The sequence below is a fragment of the Rhinatrema bivittatum genome, chromosome 16 (genome assembly GCF_901001135.1).
Source record: "Rhinatrema bivittatum chromosome 16, aRhiBiv1.1, whole genome shotgun sequence".
Lineage (NCBI taxonomy): Eukaryota > Metazoa > Chordata > Amphibia > Gymnophiona > Rhinatrematidae > Rhinatrema > Rhinatrema bivittatum.
Genome location: NC_042630.1, coordinates 13419268 through 13439594, shown reverse-complemented (window position 1 = coordinate 13439594; position 20327 = coordinate 13419268). Strand labels below are relative to the sequence as shown.

Here is a 20327-nt window from a genome sequence, read left to right as displayed (position 1 = left end):
TCCTGCAAGGAAAATCCACCCTATGATATTCTGTGTAATGAGGACATAGAACAGGGAGTAACAATGAAATCCTCCTACCAAGCACACTCACTGCTTATATATATTTTATGACAATTTTTTTGTCCGGTTTTGTGTATTGATTTACGAGCATTTTATTGTACATGGCTTAGGCCACCGGTGTTAAGCAATTAATAAAGTTTACTAAAATAAAAATGAAAATGATTAAAATTGCCTAGAAGAGGGAAAAAAACCCAGAATGGAAATAAAAGTGAGAGATTCCAAGTTTATCAGAGAAGGCTAGGAATAGCTAAACATATCTTAAAAATTCCTTGGGATTGTCTGAGATAAGAAAGTTGGTGATGCATTTTGTTACTCCAGGGATCTCTCATGTAAGAAATGATCAGTTCGAATTCTCAGCACAGTTTTGTGATGAATTTGCGCACTCAATAGTGCCTGTAGAGCAGTTTGTAAATAACAATAATTCAGTCCAGTTTTCAGAGCTACTGATCCGGAATTAATTACCATTATTTTGGGGTCTGATTAAATAAATTGTGTTGCTACAGAGAGACATGGTCGCCCTCTACTTTGAGTGCTTTTCAACTCCTGGTCCACTATAACAGCTCACTGAACACCCTAAGATCATTTAGGATATACCTCTAACCTCCGGTTACAAGTTTAAAGCCCGAGAAATCCCCACAAACCTAGTGAGCACTGGCAAAATCGCACAAAGATCAATGTAAACACGAAAACCACCCAACAATTCTTTTTGAATCAGGAATGGTGAAAAACCTTTACAAAGGTTTCTGCCCCATTGCAAAAGCTTCCTCAGAGCACAATCCTGCAGGAGGAGCACAACCCCAATGATCCCCTTTACAGCTGAATCCAGAAATACCAGGGAGCTGTGATGGTGAATTTGTTGCCTAAACAATCCAATACATTAAAAAAAAACAAACCATCAACTTCATTTACATGAAAATAGGAGTGGGTAGTGCTGGGGTTTCTTGTTAGTTTTTGGTGTGAGGTGTTTTTTTGTGTTGATGTATTTTTTACTGTTTTGAAATCAAATTATAAAAGTCTTTTGTATCATGCCCTTGCCATTGGATTAGTTTAAATGAGGTTCCAGGATTCAAATGCTTGCACAATATTGAGCCCAGGAAAGTGAATATATATCGGAGATTGAAATATTATTTATTGGACCAACCAAAATTAATTAAATTACATTAAATTCTGAGGACTGAGAAGTACCTACAGTACCTGAATATAATCTGCTTTGATGTGCTTGAAAAGCGGAATATAAATCAGATAATACAATTAACTCAAAATGACAAATAGATACTTTGGCTTGGATTTCTGAATTTGCATGCCAATTACATTCTCCTATTATTTGTTCTGCTTCTTCCATTTGAAATCAAAATCATTGTGTAATCACCTGGAGTGGCCAGCTCTCTGCGGATAGTGTTAAATGTCATCAAACCTTGAGAGGGTATAATATCAGCCGCATCGGTGTCACCAGCCCTTATCCTGAAGACATCCATTCTGTCAGTATGGAAATGAAAAAACCTTGTTTGGTGATGCAGTAAAGCCCAGGGAAGTACAGTATACATACCAAAGTGATGAGTCCAGTGTTAGTAACTAAACATAGGCCTGCTACCATTCAGCTAGATGACTGGAAGCTTCTTTACCCATGCATCTGGTTCACACTGTTTCTTCTATATGATTTGAGCAGTCTCTTATGTGCATTTTTGCTAATGCCTTGATCACCACTGCATTACGAGTCTAACCTTCCATTGCTTCTATTTATATTGTAGATGCTATCAGGAGAAGCACGTGCTTCTTTATTGTATCCACTGTAGTGTCTCTAGTGCATAATTAAATCCCAAATAAATGGTTTACAATAAAACCAAAAACCTTGTTCTAGTGGGAATAGCTTAATTACAGTGGGTATATTCATCTCAGAACCAAAACCTACTCTAATTAAGTTTCTTTTTGGCTATAACAATTCATATCAATAACTTTAAATGTTTTTTCCATTAACATTTAAGAAGTGGAAAAACTGGGATAGCCTGGTAGCCCTACGTGAGGGGACCTGGGTTTGATGCTTGGCTTAAGTCTTCCACTCTTTGAATCATCCAGGGCTGGGAAATACTGCAGAGGCAGTAATCAGGGAATAGAGTAAGATTCATCATGCAACAGAAACATCTGTCCTATGATTGCAGGGGTTGGAGAAGGAGGCCCTGCTTCATTCCCTTTCACTGATGGCTGTCACTCACTGCAGTCACTGGGCTAAGTGAGTTGGGAAGAGGGTACACAATAGGGGAACAATCACCATGTAGCTTCAAATGATGGTCCATGGCCCCCAATCTCAGCCCAAGTTCTAAATTATTAATTGAAGCTGGGATCCCAAAGGAGCAGGAAGAAATGTTCGGCATCAAAATTGACAGGAATAACTCTACACTCAAACCAAATCAACTGGTGAGCCCATAGTAGCCAAACTGCTGTTTGCCTCAAGCTCCAAATGCCTATAGTGGTCTGTGGTCACATTAACAATGTCATTGACAGCATTGTCCTCTGGTAACCTTTGCTCAGAAATACATTTACTTTCTGAAAATAAAGGAGGATATATTTTGAAGTATTTTTGGTGTGATTTTTCTCTGTCATTCTCTCCCTCTCCTCCATGTCTTCCTGTCCCTGATAGTCTCTGTACATTTAGCTTTTATATTGAGGGAGGAGTCAAGGAATTCACTGGAACTGAGCCACCCCAGGAGGAAGTTCAAGTGAAAGGAAGCTCCCTGCTTTGGGATGAGCTAGGGGTGGTGAGTGTTGGATATTAGGGATGTGCTTTCATTTTGCAATGACAGACATTGCCTATATTGTTTTCACGTAACTTCTTAAATGAAATGGAAAATTGATTTTCATTGTTTTTTTCATTTTTAGTGGGGCATTAATTTAAAATAGTGTGTGCACTAAATTGAAAATAGTGTGCATTAACTTGAAATAGGGTGCACTAAACCAAATAGCGAACACTAATTCAAATTGCATGCTATTTAAGTTAGTGAGCACTATTTCAATATAATATGCACAGTTTCAACTTAGTGTGCAAATTAGTACACACTAGTTCATATTTGTGCACACTAATATGGTTTAGTGCAAACTATTAGAATTAATGTGCACTAAAAATAACACATTTTAATAAAAAATGTTTCTAAATGAAACTATAAGGTACACTACAACGAGGGCACTATTAAACTACCAGTTCTCTTAACCAAGTAGTTACATCACAAATAAGAGAACTCAGAAACTTTCTCAATTTATGTCAATGTGTCAATGTTCCATATTTATTCACAAAACATATATTTCTTAAAAGATCCTATCTAGACAATAATTACTCTCTAGCACACTCATCCTTTCACCCACGTATCATGCACACACATAAAACCAACATATTATACCGTGAATTCCATCCCCATAAATATGGTTACAATTCAGATAACAATGTAACATAGATTTTCCAATATTGTATAAATTTGATATAATAAATATTATGTAGCATTGCATTGATTTACAATATCTCTGTTTTCATTTACTTATGTCACCACAATCTAGGCTTTTCTTTGAGTTCTCCTCAATCACAGCGACATCGTCCATGGGACCTATCCGACAAGGTCTCCTTGTTTCGCCCACTCATCTGGGCTTCATCAGGGATTTTATCGTCACCAATGCCTCTAATTCATTCTGTGTTAAATAAAGCCTCATGTAAATATCACCAAAAACCCATATTTTTGTATATATATTAACTATATGATGTGAACCACTTAAAACTAACCCCTATATCCCCTCCTTAAAATATAGAATGGATCTACCTCTGCACAACATGGAATCATTATTCATCACTTAACAGACATTAGTCTCCGTAACTATATTCAAGTATACTTTCATCCGTGAGATTTCCAAAACGTAAGTCAACGCAACTTCACAAGTATAACTTCGCTAAATCTGGAAGCGAACCCTGATGAAGCCCAGATGAGTGGGCGAAACAAGGAGACCTTGTCGGATAGGTCCCATGGACGATGTCGCTGTGATTGAGAGAACTCAAAGAAAAGCCTAGATGTGGTGACATAAGTAAATGAAAACAGAGATATTGTAAATCAATGCAATGCTACATAATATTTATTATATCAAATTTATACAATATTGGAAAATCTATGTTACATTGTTATCTGAATTGTAACCATATTTATGGGGATGGAATTCACGGTATAATATGTTGGTTTTATGTGTGTGCATGATACGTGGGTGAAAGGATGAGTGTGCTAGAGAGTAATTATTGTCTAGATAGGATCTTTTAAGAAATATATGTTTTGTGAATAAATATGGAACATTGACACATTGACATAAATTGAGAAAGTTTCTGAGTTCTCTTATTTGTGATGTAACTACTTGGTTAAGAGAACTGGTAGTTTAATAGTGCCCTCGTTGTAGTGTACCTTACGGTTTCCAGAGTTTGAGGGATCATGGAAGATATGTATGCATATTCTGAACAGGCCGCATCAGAGATATTGGCAGGGTTTCATTTATTTGACTCAGGCACACTTATTCCACCTAAGAGCAGTTGGGATAATTACACCAATAATAAACGTAAGGAAATTAGAATGGAATTGCATGCGGCCACGTTGGCTGAGTATTGTAACATAAAACGTATACCACGTGGTCTTAGACTTAACAAAGAACCTTCATTATTTGCAGAAGATGAACACTTTATTCATAGATGGAATTCCATCTTGAATAAGTGTTCCCATGACCTGATGGTGTTAATTGTGGAAACGACTACACAGAAAATAGAGATTCTTAAAAAAGAGATTGGGGAAGAACTATCCAAATTACAGGCAGAGGCTTCTGGTGAAATAGTAGAAGATCAGTTAAAGGAGATTCAAGAACAATTAGATACATACAGAAAGGAGACTAGACAATTGAAAATAGAAAAACTTAATAGGGGATGAAAAGGACTACACGGTGGGATATGTTTACCCCTGGATGAACGTAAATAGAAAACGCAGGGGTTAATAAACGTGGAGATTTTCATCCTCTGATGACTCCACTGAGGATTCTAATGAAACTTTGAATAGAAAGAAGAAAGATAACAAACGAGTGGTGTTTTCATGAACCAGCAATAGATCAGCCTACGGGAGGTCAGTCTTCTTTGCGAGGGACGTCTTCAATCAGTCATCTTTTTTAGGATCCCGCGCTCGGGGAGGCATACAGTTCAGAGGGACAAGACCTCAGGGGTTTCAACAAACATCAACCAGTTACAATCTACGCAGGTAACATTGGATAATTCAATAGTGTTTAAAATCTTTCAAAAAAAATCATTAGCGGATTCGATGGTTTCTTTGTTAGATAAGGGTTTTTCTTTTGCACCCTATGCAGTCTATGATGCGTTTCAAATGCGGGTGGAACTCCAGAAATTCTTTAGAAGGTTACAGATTAGAGAATTTTTTGGAGACACACATTTCGATGGAGGGGATAATAAACTGTATAAACCTTCCCGTTGGACACCTCCGACTCCCCCAAGTGTTTTGTTACAAGCGTTCCAAACTTTAGTCTTGAGTGATCTTTCCCAGTTAGAACAATCAATAGAATATCCTGCCTATAATCTTAGTAAGAGGAATGGCATGCCTTGAAATTATTACGGGAAGATGAATCCATTATTATTACTTCAGCCGACAAGGGGGGAGGTGTGGTAATCATGGATGATGTTGACTATGATTTGGAAATAATGAGACAGCTTGGCGATGTACATTTTTACCGGGAATTGATGAGTGATCCGACTGGTCAGTTACATGAACGGGTTAATAACCTGGTTCAAGAAGCATTTGATAATAAACTCATTTCTAAGAAAGAGTTTAATTTCCTATCTGTTATGCACCCTGTTACTTACTTCCGCATTTTTTTATTTTACCAAAAGTACATAAATCGTTAGTAGCACCCCCTGGAAGACCTATAGTATCTGGCATTGGTTCAATTCTAGAACCTTTAGCCAAATACTTGGATAATATATTACAACCTCAACTGTTTTCTATACCTTCATACATTAAAGATTCAATAGATTTTCTTAATCGTATTGAACAGTTTCCCACATTTACTGAGGAAATTTTGTTATCTACAGCTGATATTGAAGCACTTTATACGAATGTTCCACAGGATGAAGCATTAGAGATGGTAAAAAAGGTATTATCCAGCATGGGGTTCTCAGATAGGAAATTACAATTTTTGGTAAATATAACTGAGTTGGTGCTTACTTGCAATTTTTTCTCCTATAAGAATCAATATTATTTACAGTCGTCAGGTATCCCCATGGGATCCCCTATAGCACCGACGGTGGCTTGCTTATATGTTGCAGAGTTTGAGAAGAGGATAGTTTATACGTCCTCTTGGTGGAATAAAGTGGTGTGGTGGGCCAGATATATTGATGATGTTTTTTTAGTTTGGAGGGGAACGGTAGATGACTTAAAAAGTTTTTGGCAAGAGGTTAATGGAGGGAATTCACATTTAAAATTCATTTTCAACATTGATACTAAACTGGTACCTTTTTTAGACATGACGGTGTATATTGTGGGTAATAAGATCGCTACCACAATATACAGAAAGCCCACAGATAAAAACAATTTGTTACATTTTTGCAGCTTTCATTCTAGACAATTAAAAAATAATATTCCACGGGGCAATTTTTGAGATACAGAAGACTTTGTTCTACAGTTGAAGATTTACAAACTTCAGTCCCCAAATTTTGAGTGAAAAATTTTTGGCTCGGGGATATTCCAGATCAATTATTAAAAAAGCTTATAAAAGGGCATTATACTCTAATAGAGACAATTTGTTGATTAAAGCTCAGAAAGATAAGCCTTGTAGAACCATTTGTTCTATTCCATTTTCAGCTAAAGTCTCTGGAGTGAGAGATCTAATAAAAAAACATTGGAAGATTTTGGCCCCGCTGAAGGTTTTTGATGAACCCCCCTATTTTCCGCCATCAAAAACGGAAAAATTTATGGGACAGTTTGAAATCCTCTAAACATGTAGGTTATAGTGATCAGAATGCGGCTGGACAAGTGAAGTGTGGGGGTTGTTCGGTTGTCCACATGTTTTGCAGATACAACATTCAGCCACCCCAATTTAAAGTTTCCTTATATCCTTTGGAAAAATTCACTTGTGAGACAGCAGGAGTGGTGGTATGCAATTCTGTGCCCGTGCTCGTTAATTTATATAGGACAGACCATACGATCTATAAGATCACGAATTATTGAGCATAAAAGCAGGATTAAGATGGTGAGAATTAATGCTCCATTGGGTGAAAACACTGGATAGAGGCTAAACACGAAGTTGAACAGTTACGAATTTTTTATTATCAAACGAATCACTTTACAGCGGGGAGTGATTTGTCTGCTAGTTTGAGGAGAGTAGAGGCAGAGGTTTATCTTTGATTGGAAAACTAGTAGTGCCCCCATGGACTAAATGGTCCAATAGAATGGCAGGCATTTCTATGAGAGATTTTCGTGGGTCCTTAGGAGTTTTCTTTGAATGATTTCTTGAGGGTTAATGAATGAGGATGGTTGCACAGGTGGGACCAGTTATGTTCTAAATTGGCAGGTATAAAGGATTCGCCTCTAGGTGATAGTTTTACATCATGCCGTTGGAACGTGATGCCATCAGTTCCGGAGGAAAATGTGAGTTATGTGGGTAGTTGATCGAGCGTCCTGTTTCAGGTTTGTGAAGCTGTGGTTTTGAAACTGTTATTAGATGTTATGTTTCGCTATTTTCTTGGTTGCAGGGTTCGCTTCCCAGATTTAGCGAAGTTATACCTTGTGAAGTTGCGTTGACTTACGTTTTGGAAATCTCACGGATGAAAGTATACTTGAATATAGTTACGGAGACTAATGTCTGTTAAGTGATGAATAATGATTCCATGTTGTGCAGAGGTAGATCCATTCTATATTTTAAGGAGGGGATATAGGGGTTAGTTTTAAGTGGTTCACATCATATAGTTAATATATATACAAAAATATGGGTTTTTGGTGATATTTACATGAGGCTTTATTTAACACAGAATGAATTAGAGGCATTGGTGACGATAAAATCCCTGATGAAGCCCAGATGAGTGGGCGAAACAAGGAGACCTTGTCGGATAGGTCCCATGGACGATGTCGCTGTGATTGAGAGAACTCAAAGAAAAGCCTAGATGTGGTGGACATAAGTAAATGAAAACAGAGATATTGTAATCAATGCAATGCTACATAATATTTATTATATCAAATTTATACAATATTGGAAAATCTATGTTACATTGTTATCTGAATTGTAACCATATTTATGGGGATGGAATTCACGGTATAATATGTTGGTTTTATGTGTGTGCATGATACGTGGGTGAAAGGATGAGTGTGCTAGAGAGTAATTATTGTCTAGATAGGATCTTTTAAGAAATATATGTTTTGTGAATAAATATGGAACATTGACACATTGACATAAATTGAGAAAGTTTCTGAGTTCTCTTATTTGTGATGTATCTAAATGAAACTAAACATAAAACTGAAACAAAAATAATATGAAACAAAATATTTAGTCATGCACCCTTTTATTGGGTACCTTCACAAAACCCTCTGCTCAGTTTGAATTCTCAGAATGCTTGCTGAGCTCTTTGAATGACCAACCACAGCAAGGAAAACTCTGGTCATAGCAATCATGCCAATGTGTTGTTTATCTTGAGTTGTGGAGCAGTGTTTGATGAGTCTCTGTTTTTCTTGAAAAGACATTTTTTTCGTATCAAAAAAAATATGTCCCTCTTTCTGCGCTCTAATTTGCTAGCCAAAATACTGTTTAAGGCGAATTTTAAAAGCCCTGCACATGCCAAAGCCAGGAGATATGTGCGTGTTGTCTCAGGGCGGCACGTGCTGCGCGGATTTTGAAGAATTTATTTATTTAACTTCTTTTACTATACCGACACTCAAGACCAGGTCTTATCGTACCGGTTTACATTAGAACATGGGGAAACCAATTAACGTATAAGTGGAAATGAGAAGTTACATTAAAACAGGGAGAGTAAAAACATGGATGTCGGAAGATAGGACAGAATTAAACTATAACAGAAATTGGAGATCGAGTAATCAAACAATAAGTTAACAAAATTAAACTATACATTAACACAAAACAATAAATTAGTAATGCAGAAACATGGATTATAATCCATGTTTCTGCATTACTAATGCGCCCAAGTTCTGCATTTATATATATATATATATATATATATATATATATATATATATATATATATTTATATATATATAAGTAATGCATTTATATGCATTACTAATGCGCCCAAGTTCTGCATTTATCTCCCGGTACCAAACACATCAAAAAGTTAAAAGGTGGCAGGGAATGGGCGTGGTCTGGGCAGAGCATGGGTGGGCATGCGTGTTCCGTGAAGGTCACTTGAAATGTGGCCAGTAATTTGAAATTCTCTTTCATTCGTTCTGCAGCAGGAGGTTGGCCACCTCAGTTCTGGAAACAATTTAAGCGTATTTTTCTGAGAAGCTTTTGGCTTCACAATCATATCCTTGCTCTTAATAAAGCCTCATGTTATATCAGGTCCCTTCACTGATAGGCATGGGCTGAGTAATTTATTTTGTTCACGTTAACATCTTTCCAGTCAAGCTTTAACAATGCATGTTAAGGTCTTATTACATAGCAACACTAATTTTATCGTACTCAAGAGAACCTTAACTTACATTTTAAAGTTTATTTCATAAGCCTTGTAGTATGTTCAGAACAGGTTGTCATAGAAGACTCCGTGATGTAGATTAATTATTTTTTGCCCTTCACCTCTACTGAATCTCTTTGTAGGAGACCATTCTTATTTTAATTAATTGAAAGCCAGCAAGTTGATGAGTTAGATTTGAAAAAAAAGAATTTGTTTCTAATTGCTATAATTACCATTCCTTGATCCTCAAGGTATCTGCATTGCAAACAGATCCTGGTCAGGGAAATTGCTTCATAAAGGAAGCCAAGAGGAAGGCCAAGCCTTAGGTAGCTTTAACAGGTCACTTTAAGGTATTAGGTGCAGCATGAATGGTTTCAACCAATTTATGAATCATCATAAGCTGATGGATGTGTAGGGGTGATATTTGCAGGAACAGGAAGCCTGGGAGGTGTTGCACAGAGGGGCCCAGTTATGATGTTGTGCCATTGCATACAGTTGGGTGTTATCAAGATGTGTATGTGATGGTCTTTCCTAGACATAACCCTCATCATGTTACATGTCCATAGATCACGCACATCTCTGTAGGGCTCCTCAACTTCACTCTTCCAGCAGTACTGCTCTGGACGTCAAGGAGTTCTTCTTCATCTTGGACCAACCCAACTCCTTCTCTTTTTTCAGATACAGGAAATGTCCCTGGGTTATCTCCCTTGCTCCCGGACCATTTCTTCGGTGGGAGGAATTCTCTTTTCCTCACCATGGCCTTGAGCCCTTTTCCCTGAAGGGGAAAAGCTTCTGCAAGACTCTCTCTCCAAACATAAGCAATCCCTGGGCCCCATCAACCCATTGATCGATTATTCCAGGCCCCCTTCATCCTGGAGGTCATTCTCACTATCATATCCAAACTAGAAAGGGCAGACTCCCGCCAAATGTACCCAGACATACCTTCCCAGGTCTCATTTTCCACTAATCACCAAACCTCCCAATCTTAAAGGAATATATTTATTGAATCACCTAATTTATGTCATGTTAGTGCCGTATTCCAATACAACATTGCTCAGAATCAACCAAGGGCATCCAGTGGTCACTCAGCAGCAATGCAAATTCAACATTAAAACATTCTGGTTAAAACAGTGAATGTCCTTTGCTACTAAAACAGAGTGGGGCACAAACTTTAAGTGGGGCAGGATCCCCCCTATACATGCTAACCCAGAAAGCGTGGCATGCTCATGAGCTGCATCTCAAAATCCCGCATGCTAGCTAACCTAAACTGAAAGGACTGATCAGCATGAGGGATTTCATTTATCCCCGAACTCATCAGTGTAAGGCTGCTCCTCCGACCCCACCCTCTCCCAGCTAACAAACTGACCCTACTGCTGAACCTTTCCCACCACTGACAAGCTGACATTTTGTCCGTGCCATCCTTCCAGAATAATTTTAGCATTCCAGAGAGTCCCCATCTTCACTAGCAGGAGGGGCGTGAGTGCCTTTCTGTGGCGCACTGCTGTATGATACCACTTAGTAGCTCTTCATCTCATGTCAGACTGTGTGATAGGTGGTGAATTTCTGGTAAGTGAAGAAATTTGGCAGTGTGCCGTGGTCCCCACAGGAAGTATCTCACATCCTCTTGCCAGCAAGGATGAGGACCCTCCAGAATGGTGAAAAAGTTATTCTGGGGAGGTAGGAGAGTGGTTGGGGGTTAGCCCTCAACTTGTCATTGGGTAGGTTTGGTGGGAAGGGGTCAATTTGTCAGCATGGCTTTAGAGTTCAGTTTGATGGGGGGATTTAGGGGGTGGTCAGTTTGACGAGAGTGGATTTGGGGAAAAGCTCTTCATTGGGGGGTTCAGTTTGTTAGTGGAAGTGGAGGTTTGGGGTTCAGCTTGACATGGGAGATCAAGGGGCTCAGAGAAGTCAAGCTATCAGCAGTGGGATATTGAAGGGGAGACTTTTATTTTTTTTTTTAATTATTTGAGGAAGATCTGGGGGCAGGATCTTTCCCTACTATTTAATAGGGATATGCAGAGAATTTTTGTTTTAATTTTGCCTTTGTACATGCTGAACAAAATGGCATGAATCAAATGAAAGCACATCCCTAGTTTTTAACATTAGAATGCCAGTCCTACAGACATTCTAACCTATAACGCCTACTCTGGAGCAGGCATTTAAACAGGGCTCTGGAAATCCTTGTGCTATTTATTGTGCTTATGACACTTACGGGCTAATTTTAAGAGCCCAACACACACCTGAATACCAAATTACAAATTTGCATTCGCAAATCGCGGTTAACGGCTGTTAGCGTGATTTACGAAATTATCTCCCGCAGTAACTCCTTGGAAAATGACCCCCTTTGTGTGGTCATTTTTCCCAGGACAGAGTGAATGGGTGAGCAGTAGTATAAATTTTCTTTATGCCCTTTCTGCTCATGTAGGATCCCCTTCCATAAATTCCCTGCCCCCAGCCCCCAAATATTCACACCTGCATCTAGGTAAAACATGGGTTTATGAATTTCCTGAAAAGCTGATGTTCTGCTACTTAGAGTATCGTATATGAAGCCCCACCAAAAGGGCTGTTTACCCCTGGATCTGCAGTAATGTAAGCTTACCTCTGATTGAAGAATACCTGTCTTACGCTGGGAAAAACTGACCACATTCCTTGTGTCTCTTCTCTATGATGGTTAGCTCTTACCTTGTTAATGTATTTCTTGCCGCTGCATGCACCAAGAGCTGTGGAGAGCATGGCCATTCATCTTTCTTATAACAGCAACTTTAAAACAGCAGGCGGGCAGATGATTAGGAGCATATTGAGGTAATCCAGATGCCTCTGCCACCTGCACTCCTCTCAGTTGACCCATACCCATCACCCAGTCGAATTAGGCCATAACAGAGACTTCCACAGACTTACAACCCATCAAGAGCAGAAATAAATATACATGGATCATGGGCTGCTGCGTCCTACAGCGGCCAGTTTTAAAATACAGAGTTATGCGCATAATGAGGTAGATCTTAAAAACATACGCGTGCGCGTACTTTTGTTTGCGCAAGGCTGCGCAAAATTGGCAGTCTGCCCGCGCGAATGTTTTAAAATCTACCCCATAATTTTTAAAATAAACGTTGTTCGCCTGCGGCCCAGATACATTAGTTTATGGGCCGTTTTGTGTGAGGAACAGTTTTAAAATTCACCCCTCTGGTTGTTCTGATCTTGCTGTGTTAAGCATTTGCTGCACATGCGTAAACAACCATGAACGTACCCTGTTCTGTACAGTCATTTTTAATATAAAATATGCAGGTCGAAACAAGCATATCTATTATATCATCATTTTACGCTTATTGGACTACATAATACAAATGTCAGAATTTATTTATATTTTGGGAGGAGCGAAGATGTAAATGAATTTGGATTGATTAACTGATTTCTCAGACCCTGTTAATTCACTCTGACGCCTTTGATCCTTCTGTTTTTTAAATTATGTGATGACCTTGCATAGTACATGAAAGCTGAAAAAAGATGAACTGGCTCATCCCTTTTGCCCAGCTATGCTGACCCTATAGCTAAGGATGCTTCTGAGCTGCCAGCATCAGAGTAAGACAACCTGACAGATTTCTCCTTCCACAGCAGTCATTTTCTCTGTCTCCTTCGTACTCCAAAAGTTATGCTGGAAGAGAATAGAAAATTCCCTCTTACTCCCCCAAAACCCCTAACTTATCCATCCCTAACTGGGAAGCTCAGTAATAATCTAAGCAGCCTGCATTACAAGTTTTACCATTGCCAGAACATCTGGGCTCCTGGGTCCCTTGCGCAGTCTGCCAGACAGACCTGGCCACGTGAGCGCCTGCATTTCCCCTGGGCCTTCTTGTTATTATAGAAGTTGCAACCTGCAAGACAGACCCAGCTGCTAGTTTGAATCTATCATCTCAGCTTTATCTGAATAGCCTCTGTACCTCTCCAGAAATTTATTGCTTCTTGAATTTAATCAGCATTTTCTGTTGCTGTTGACAAATTTTCCAAGTAGGTAGATACTGATATTATGAAATCAACATTTAAAAAAAATGTTTTCTGATTATAAAAATACCAGACAAATGTTTTCATTTTCCGTAGCAAGTTCAGTACACATGGGCTGGCCTGATATTGCAAATAATATACACAACCAGGTGAGTTGGTTGATAACTTACATTAAACTTCATTTTAAAAAAATTGCTTCACACAGGTTTGAATTCTTTTTCACTGCAAACGGGAAATGATGTATAGAATGTCTAATAATATATTATTTCATATCTTGGTAGTTTTTCATAACACATAGCTTTAGGTAATACTGAATATTTTCAGGAGAAAACTTTATTGTTCATTGTTTGTTGATTTGATAGAATATTTGGGGCAAAATTAAAAGCTCAGAGAATGTCCTCAAAAATCACAATTAAGTCTCCCAAGCAGGACAGCTCAGTTTCTTACTAATTTTGTCTTTAATGATCTGTTTAACTTTCTCATTTCTTAGAGTATAGATGAAGGGGCTTAGCAAGGGGGCTACAAGGGTACTTAATAATTCCACCATTTTATTCAGATTTTTTATGTTAATATCAGGTATCACATACATGAAAATGCAACTTCCACAGCTCAGTAAAACCACAATGAGATGGGAGGCACAGGTGGAGAAGGCTTTCTGGCTCCTCACTGTGGATGGCATACGCAGGATGGTGGAGATGATGCACATATAGGAAAACAGAGTAATAAACAAAGGACATAACAATATAAATGAGGCAAGGATAAAAATAACTATTTTAAGGGTTTGGGTATCAGAACAAGCAATCTCCATCAAAGGCGCCGTGTCACAGAAGAAATGATCTATGATATTAGGACCACAGAATGATAGCTGCATGATAAACGTGGCAGGAAATGTAATCAGCAGGAAAGAGCCTCCCCAACAGATGAGGATAAGCCATAGGCAAACTCTACTGCTCATGATGGTCTCATAGTGCAGGGGACGGCAGATCGCCAGATAGCGATCATAGGACATGACTGCCAGGAGAATAAACTCTGCCACTCCTATGAAGTAATAAAAATAGATTTGTGTAAAACAAGCAGCAATGGAAATGGATTTCCTCTCTGACAAGGCATCTAGCAGCATCCTGGGGACAGTGCAGGTAGTGACCCAGATATCCATGAATGACACGTTGCTGAGGAAGAAGTACATGGGCGTGTGAAGGTGGGAATCGAAGTATACCAAGGCGATGATCAGACTGTTCCCAGTCAGGGTTAATAAGTAGATCAGGAGGAGAACCATGAAGGACAGAATCTGAAGTTCAGAAGTGTAAAGGAACCCAAATCCCAGCAAAATGAACTCTGTCACCCTGCTTTTATTTCCAAGTCCCAGGTCTGACATAATTTCCATCTGCAGAAAAAAATATAAAAGTAAAGATAAGTGAAAGACTGGGAGATGCACATGGAAGGAAAAATAAATGTCTTTGATGAATCTTACAGACATTATCACCTCCAATGATATTGTGCACGATATCAAAGATGTCTTCTTAGCTCTGTTCCTTCTCTTTTTTTATACTGAAAATCTAATCTTCTTTTATTTAATATATTATATTTCTATAATAAATAAAAATAATGTACACCTTTTTATTATGCCTCTTCTAATTTAATATTTTGTTGCTAATTTTCAGAAATCCAAAATGCCAAATAAGTGTTGTCTTATTTTTATTCCATGATAGGTGCTGAAATTTCAGCCACATGAGAAAAAGTCTGTATCAAATGTTGTTAAAGTCCCACAACAGCAGTGTCACACACTTGGCTTTAAATTCATTTAAACTCTGGAAAGTACTAATTAAAATGCATTTGTTTTGATACTACTAAGAACATAAGAAAATGCCATACTGGGTCAGACCAAGGGTCCATCAAGCCCAGGATCTTGTTTCCAACAATGGCCAATCCAGGCCATAAGAACCTGGCAAGTACCCAAAAAGTAAGGGCCGGATTTTAAAAGGGTTACACCCGTAACCCTTTTAAAAACCCCTGCGCGCGCCGAGCCTATTTTGCATAGGCTCGGCAGTGCGTGCAAGCCCCGGGACGCGCATGGAGGGGCGTGTCAGGAGGCGTGCCAGGGGGCGTGCTGGGAGTGATGTGGCATTTCGGGGGCGTGTTGGGAGCGATGCAACGTTTCAGGGGTGTGTCCGGGGGCATGGTTCCTGCCCGGGGGCATGGCCAAGGCCTCTGAAACGGCCGCCACGTTGGGTGATGGCGCGCCAGGAGCCCGCTAGCGCACGCAGAGGCAGACATAAATCTGCCAACAAAGGTAGGGGGGGGGGGGCTTAGATAGGGCCGGGGGGTGGTTTGGTAGGGGAAGGGAGAGGAAGGGGAGGGGAGGCGGAAGGAAAGTTCCCTCCGAGGCCGCTCTGATTTCGGAGCGGCCTCGGAGGGAACAGGCAGCGCGCGCCGGGCTCGGCGCACGCAGGTTGCACAAATGTGCACCTCCTTGTGCACGCCGACCCCGGATTTTATAAGATACACGCGGTTACGCGCGTATCTTATAAAATCCAGCGTACTTTTGTTCGCGCGCGTGTAGATTTTGAAAATCTACCCATAAGTCTATTCTGTGCTACTGTTGCTAGTAATAGCAGTGGCTATTTTATAAGTCAACTTAATTAATAGCAGGTAATGGACTTCTCCTCCAAGAACTTATCCAATCCTTTTTTAAACACAGCTACATTAACTGCACTAACCACATCCTCTGGCAACAAATTCCAAAGTTTAATTGTGCGTTGAGTGAAAAAGAACTTTCTCGATTAGTTTTAAATGTGCCACATGCTAACTTCATGGAGTGCCCCCTAGTCTGTATTCAATGGGGGGAGAAAGGCTGATGTCCACGGAGTAGGAGAGAGACCTTGGGGTGATAGTGTCTAATGATCTGAAGTCAGCGAAACAATGTGACAAGGCGATAGCTAAAGCCAAAAGAATGCTGGGCTGCATAGAGAGAAGAATATCGAGTAAGAAAAGGGAAGTGATTATCCCATTGTACAGGTCCTTGGTGAGGCCTCACCCGGAGTAATGTGTTCAGTTCTGGAGACCGTATCTCCCAAAAGACAGAGACAAGATGGAGGCGGTCCAGAGAAGGGCGACCAAAAAGGTAGAAGGTCTTCATCATATGACTTATGAGGAGAGATTGAAGAATCTAAATATGTACACCCTGGAGGAAAGGAGGAGCAGAGGTGATATGATACAGACTTTCAGATACTTGAAAGGTTTTAATGATCCAAAGACAATGGAAAAAAATTAGCAGAACCAGGGGTCACGATTTGAAGCTCCAGGGAGGAAGATTCAGAACTAGTGTCAGGAAGTATTTCTTCACGGAGAGGGTGGTGGATGCCTGGAATGCCCTTCCGGAGGAAGTGGTGAAGACTAAAATTGTAAAAGACTTCAAAGGTGCATGGGATAAATACTGTGGATCCATAAAGTCTAGATGACGTGAATGAATGTGGAAAAAAGGTTTTGCATTCACAAAAAAGCAGGGAGTAGCTTGCTTGTTACAGTGGTTACTACCCCAAACTAAATAAGCCTGATACTTCACTTTCAATGCATATCCAGGATAGCTCTCTGCTTCAACGGCAAGGGAGAAAGACTGATACTTCACGCATATCTAGCATAGCTCTCTGCTTCAACGGCAGGGGAGAAAGTGTGATACGTCACTTTAAATGCATATCCAGCATAACTCTCTGCTTCAACGGCAGGGGGAATGAAGAAAAGTGGATCTATATACAGACAATAACCAACGAGGCCTGAATTACATAGTCTGGGTATACAAATAAGCATGGGAGTAGCTTGCTTATTGCGGCAGTTACTACCCCTAACTAATTAAGCTAGATATTTCACTTACATGCAGCTCCAACACTGCTCTCTGCATTAATGGTGGGGGTGGAAGATAAATAGAACCAAAAGGTTACTAAGAGCCAAGAGTAACAGATAAGTATAAGAAAAAAAAAGTGCGAAGCTTGCTGGGCAGACTAGATGGGCCGTTTGGTCTTCTTCTGCTGTCATTTCTATGTTTCTATGTTTCTATGTCTTTCTGTTATCCGAAAGAGTAAATAACTGATTCACATTAACCCGTTCTAGACCTCTCATGATTTTAAACATCTCTATCCTATCCCCCCTCAGCTGTCTCTTCTCCAAACTGAAAAGTCCTAACCACTTTAGTCTTTCCTCATAGGGGAGCTGTTCCATTCCCTTTATCGTTTTGGTCGTCCTTCTCTGTACCTTTTCCATCACAACTATATCTTTTTACAGATGCAGCAACCAGAATTGTACACAGTATTCAAGGTGCGGTCTCACCATGGAGCGATACAGAGGCATTATGACATTTTACGTTTTATTCACCATTCCCTTTCTAATAATTCCCAACATTCTGTTTGCTTTTTTGACTGCCACAGAACACTGAACCGATGATTTCAGTATGTTATCCACTATGACACCTAGATCTCTTTTTTGGGTGGTAGCTCCTAATATGGAACCTAACATTTTGTTACTATAGCATGGGTTATTTTTCCCTATATGTATCACCTTGCACTTATCCACATTACATTTCATCTGCCATTTGGATGCCCAATTTTCCAGTCTGAGAAGGTCTTCCTGCAATTTATCACAATCTGCTTGTGATTTAACTACTCTGAACAATTTTGTATCATCTGCAAATTTGATTACCTCACTTGTTGTATTTATTTCCAGATCATTTATAAATATATTGAAAAGTACGGGTCCCAATACAGATCCCTGAGGCACTCCACTTCCATCTCCAATTCCTTATTAAACATTTTCACAGTAAACAAAAAATGTATGTTTATCTATCTGACATCTTTGCACTGCAAACTCAAAGCAAATTACATTGATGAACAGAAGATATTTCCCTGTCTCCATAGGGCTTTCAATCTAAGGAGAGAATTTTCAAAGGAGTTTCACATGTAACAAAGCATATATGTAGATAAATAACATGTACGCACATACATGAGATTTTGTAATCCTTGAGTGTAGGCACATAATTGCAGTAGGTGTACATTTTACTGGGTGAAAAAATGTCTGGTCTAGGGTCATTCTCTGTGGTTCATAAATAGGTGCTCAAGTTGCTATTTTGTAAGAGGTATAGACACACACTTGTCTAGACACTTTCATACCTACTAATTAACTCACACATTTGAAATTGGATGTATCTTTTGTTTCCAGTTTTTGGGTAAGAGGTCTGGGTTCAGGTTGAAGTGCTATCACTAGAACCGCCGAGATTGGCTGCACCCTAGAATCACCGCATGTACGTTTTCATGCACCTATCTTTTAGGCTCTCTAACTGAAAGAAAAAGGAATATTTATGTAAAAACTGATGCTTTGTAATAAGTACAAAAAATAATTAAGCATTTTGTGAAATTGTTTCAAGGTTGTGGTGGCACAGTCTGCGACAACAGTGGTTTCTTTACTGTTAGTGTCATATGACTTTATTATACAAGAACACGCTTTAGGATTTTAGTTTCTTGATAGTTAACTATTCTTCAAGTGCACGAAAAACTAGATGCAATAATCAACAATATCATTAAAAGAAAAGTCAAAATGTCAAATGTCTGTGTACAGTAAAATCTAAAAATGTACTACAAAGTGCTGGGAGTTACTAGTACTCTAGAACAGCTCTGTTTATGAAGATCTGCAGTTATATTTTAGACTCTATAATTGAAAGAAAATAATTGCTTACAATACCAATTAAAATATCTTTGCTTTGCATTTTAAAGCTGTTTTTACAGGCATTTGATGACATGTTCACATTGAAGTACAGTTCACTAGAACTGCTGCAAGCATATTGTTATACGATTGAGAAGTGTGAAGGCTCACACGGTCAGTGTTCCATATTTACAGCAGCTTTCAGTTCCATGACTTCTCATAATTAATGACTCTCAGTATTGTACATATCCGCAATGTAATTCAAGCTGGGCCTATATACATATATCTATTCTAACTTGATATAATCAGGTCTGAAAAGATGCTTCTGTAAATTACTGCACAAGAAGGGGTAGATTTAAAAAAAAAGCGCGATCGCGTACTTTTGTTTGCGCAGCAGGCGCAAACAAAAGTACGCTGGATTTTATAAGATACGTGCATAGCCGCGCGTATCCTCTAAAATCCTGGATCGGCGCGCGCGCAAGGCTGCCGATTTTGGGCAGCCGGCGCGTGCCGAGCCGCGCAGCCTGTCTCCGTTCCCTCCGAGGCCGCTCCGAAATCAGAGCGGCCTCGGAGGGAACTCTCTTTCGCCCTCCCCTCACCATCCCCTCCCTTCCCCTACCTAACCCACCCCCCCGGCCCTATCTAAACCCCCCCCTACCTTTATCCATGGATTTACGCCTCCCGGAGGGAGACGTAAATCCACGCATGCCAGCGGGCTGCTGGCGCGCCGAGACCCGACCCGGGGGCGGTTCCGGAGGGTGCGGCCACGCCCCCGGAACGCACCGGCCCGAAACCATGCCCCCGGGCCCGCCCCCGAAACGCCACGTCCCGCCCCCAAAACGCCGCATCGTTCAGCCCTGCCCCCGACACGCCCCCCTTCCAAAAACCCCGGGACCTA

The 20327-nt window shown here is 39.9% G+C and overlaps 1 protein-coding gene across 1 annotated transcript; it reads right to left on the bottom strand.

Annotated features, from left to right (window-relative positions):
* Positions 1–14156: 14156 nt before the first annotated feature.
* LOC115077374 (olfactory receptor 2AP1-like) lies at positions 14157–15128 on the bottom strand. Its single transcript, XM_029579669.1, has one exon. The coding sequence runs from the start codon at positions 15126–15128 to the stop codon at positions 14157–14159; it is 972 nt and encodes a 323-aa protein (XP_029435529.1).
* Positions 15129–20327: the final 5199 nt, after the last annotated feature.

Excerpts from the sequence above, each read along its gene's own strand:
- LOC115077374 (XM_029579669.1), bottom strand. The coding sequence starts at position 15,128 with ATGGAAATTATGTCAGACCTGGGACTTGGAAATAAAAGCAGGGTGACA.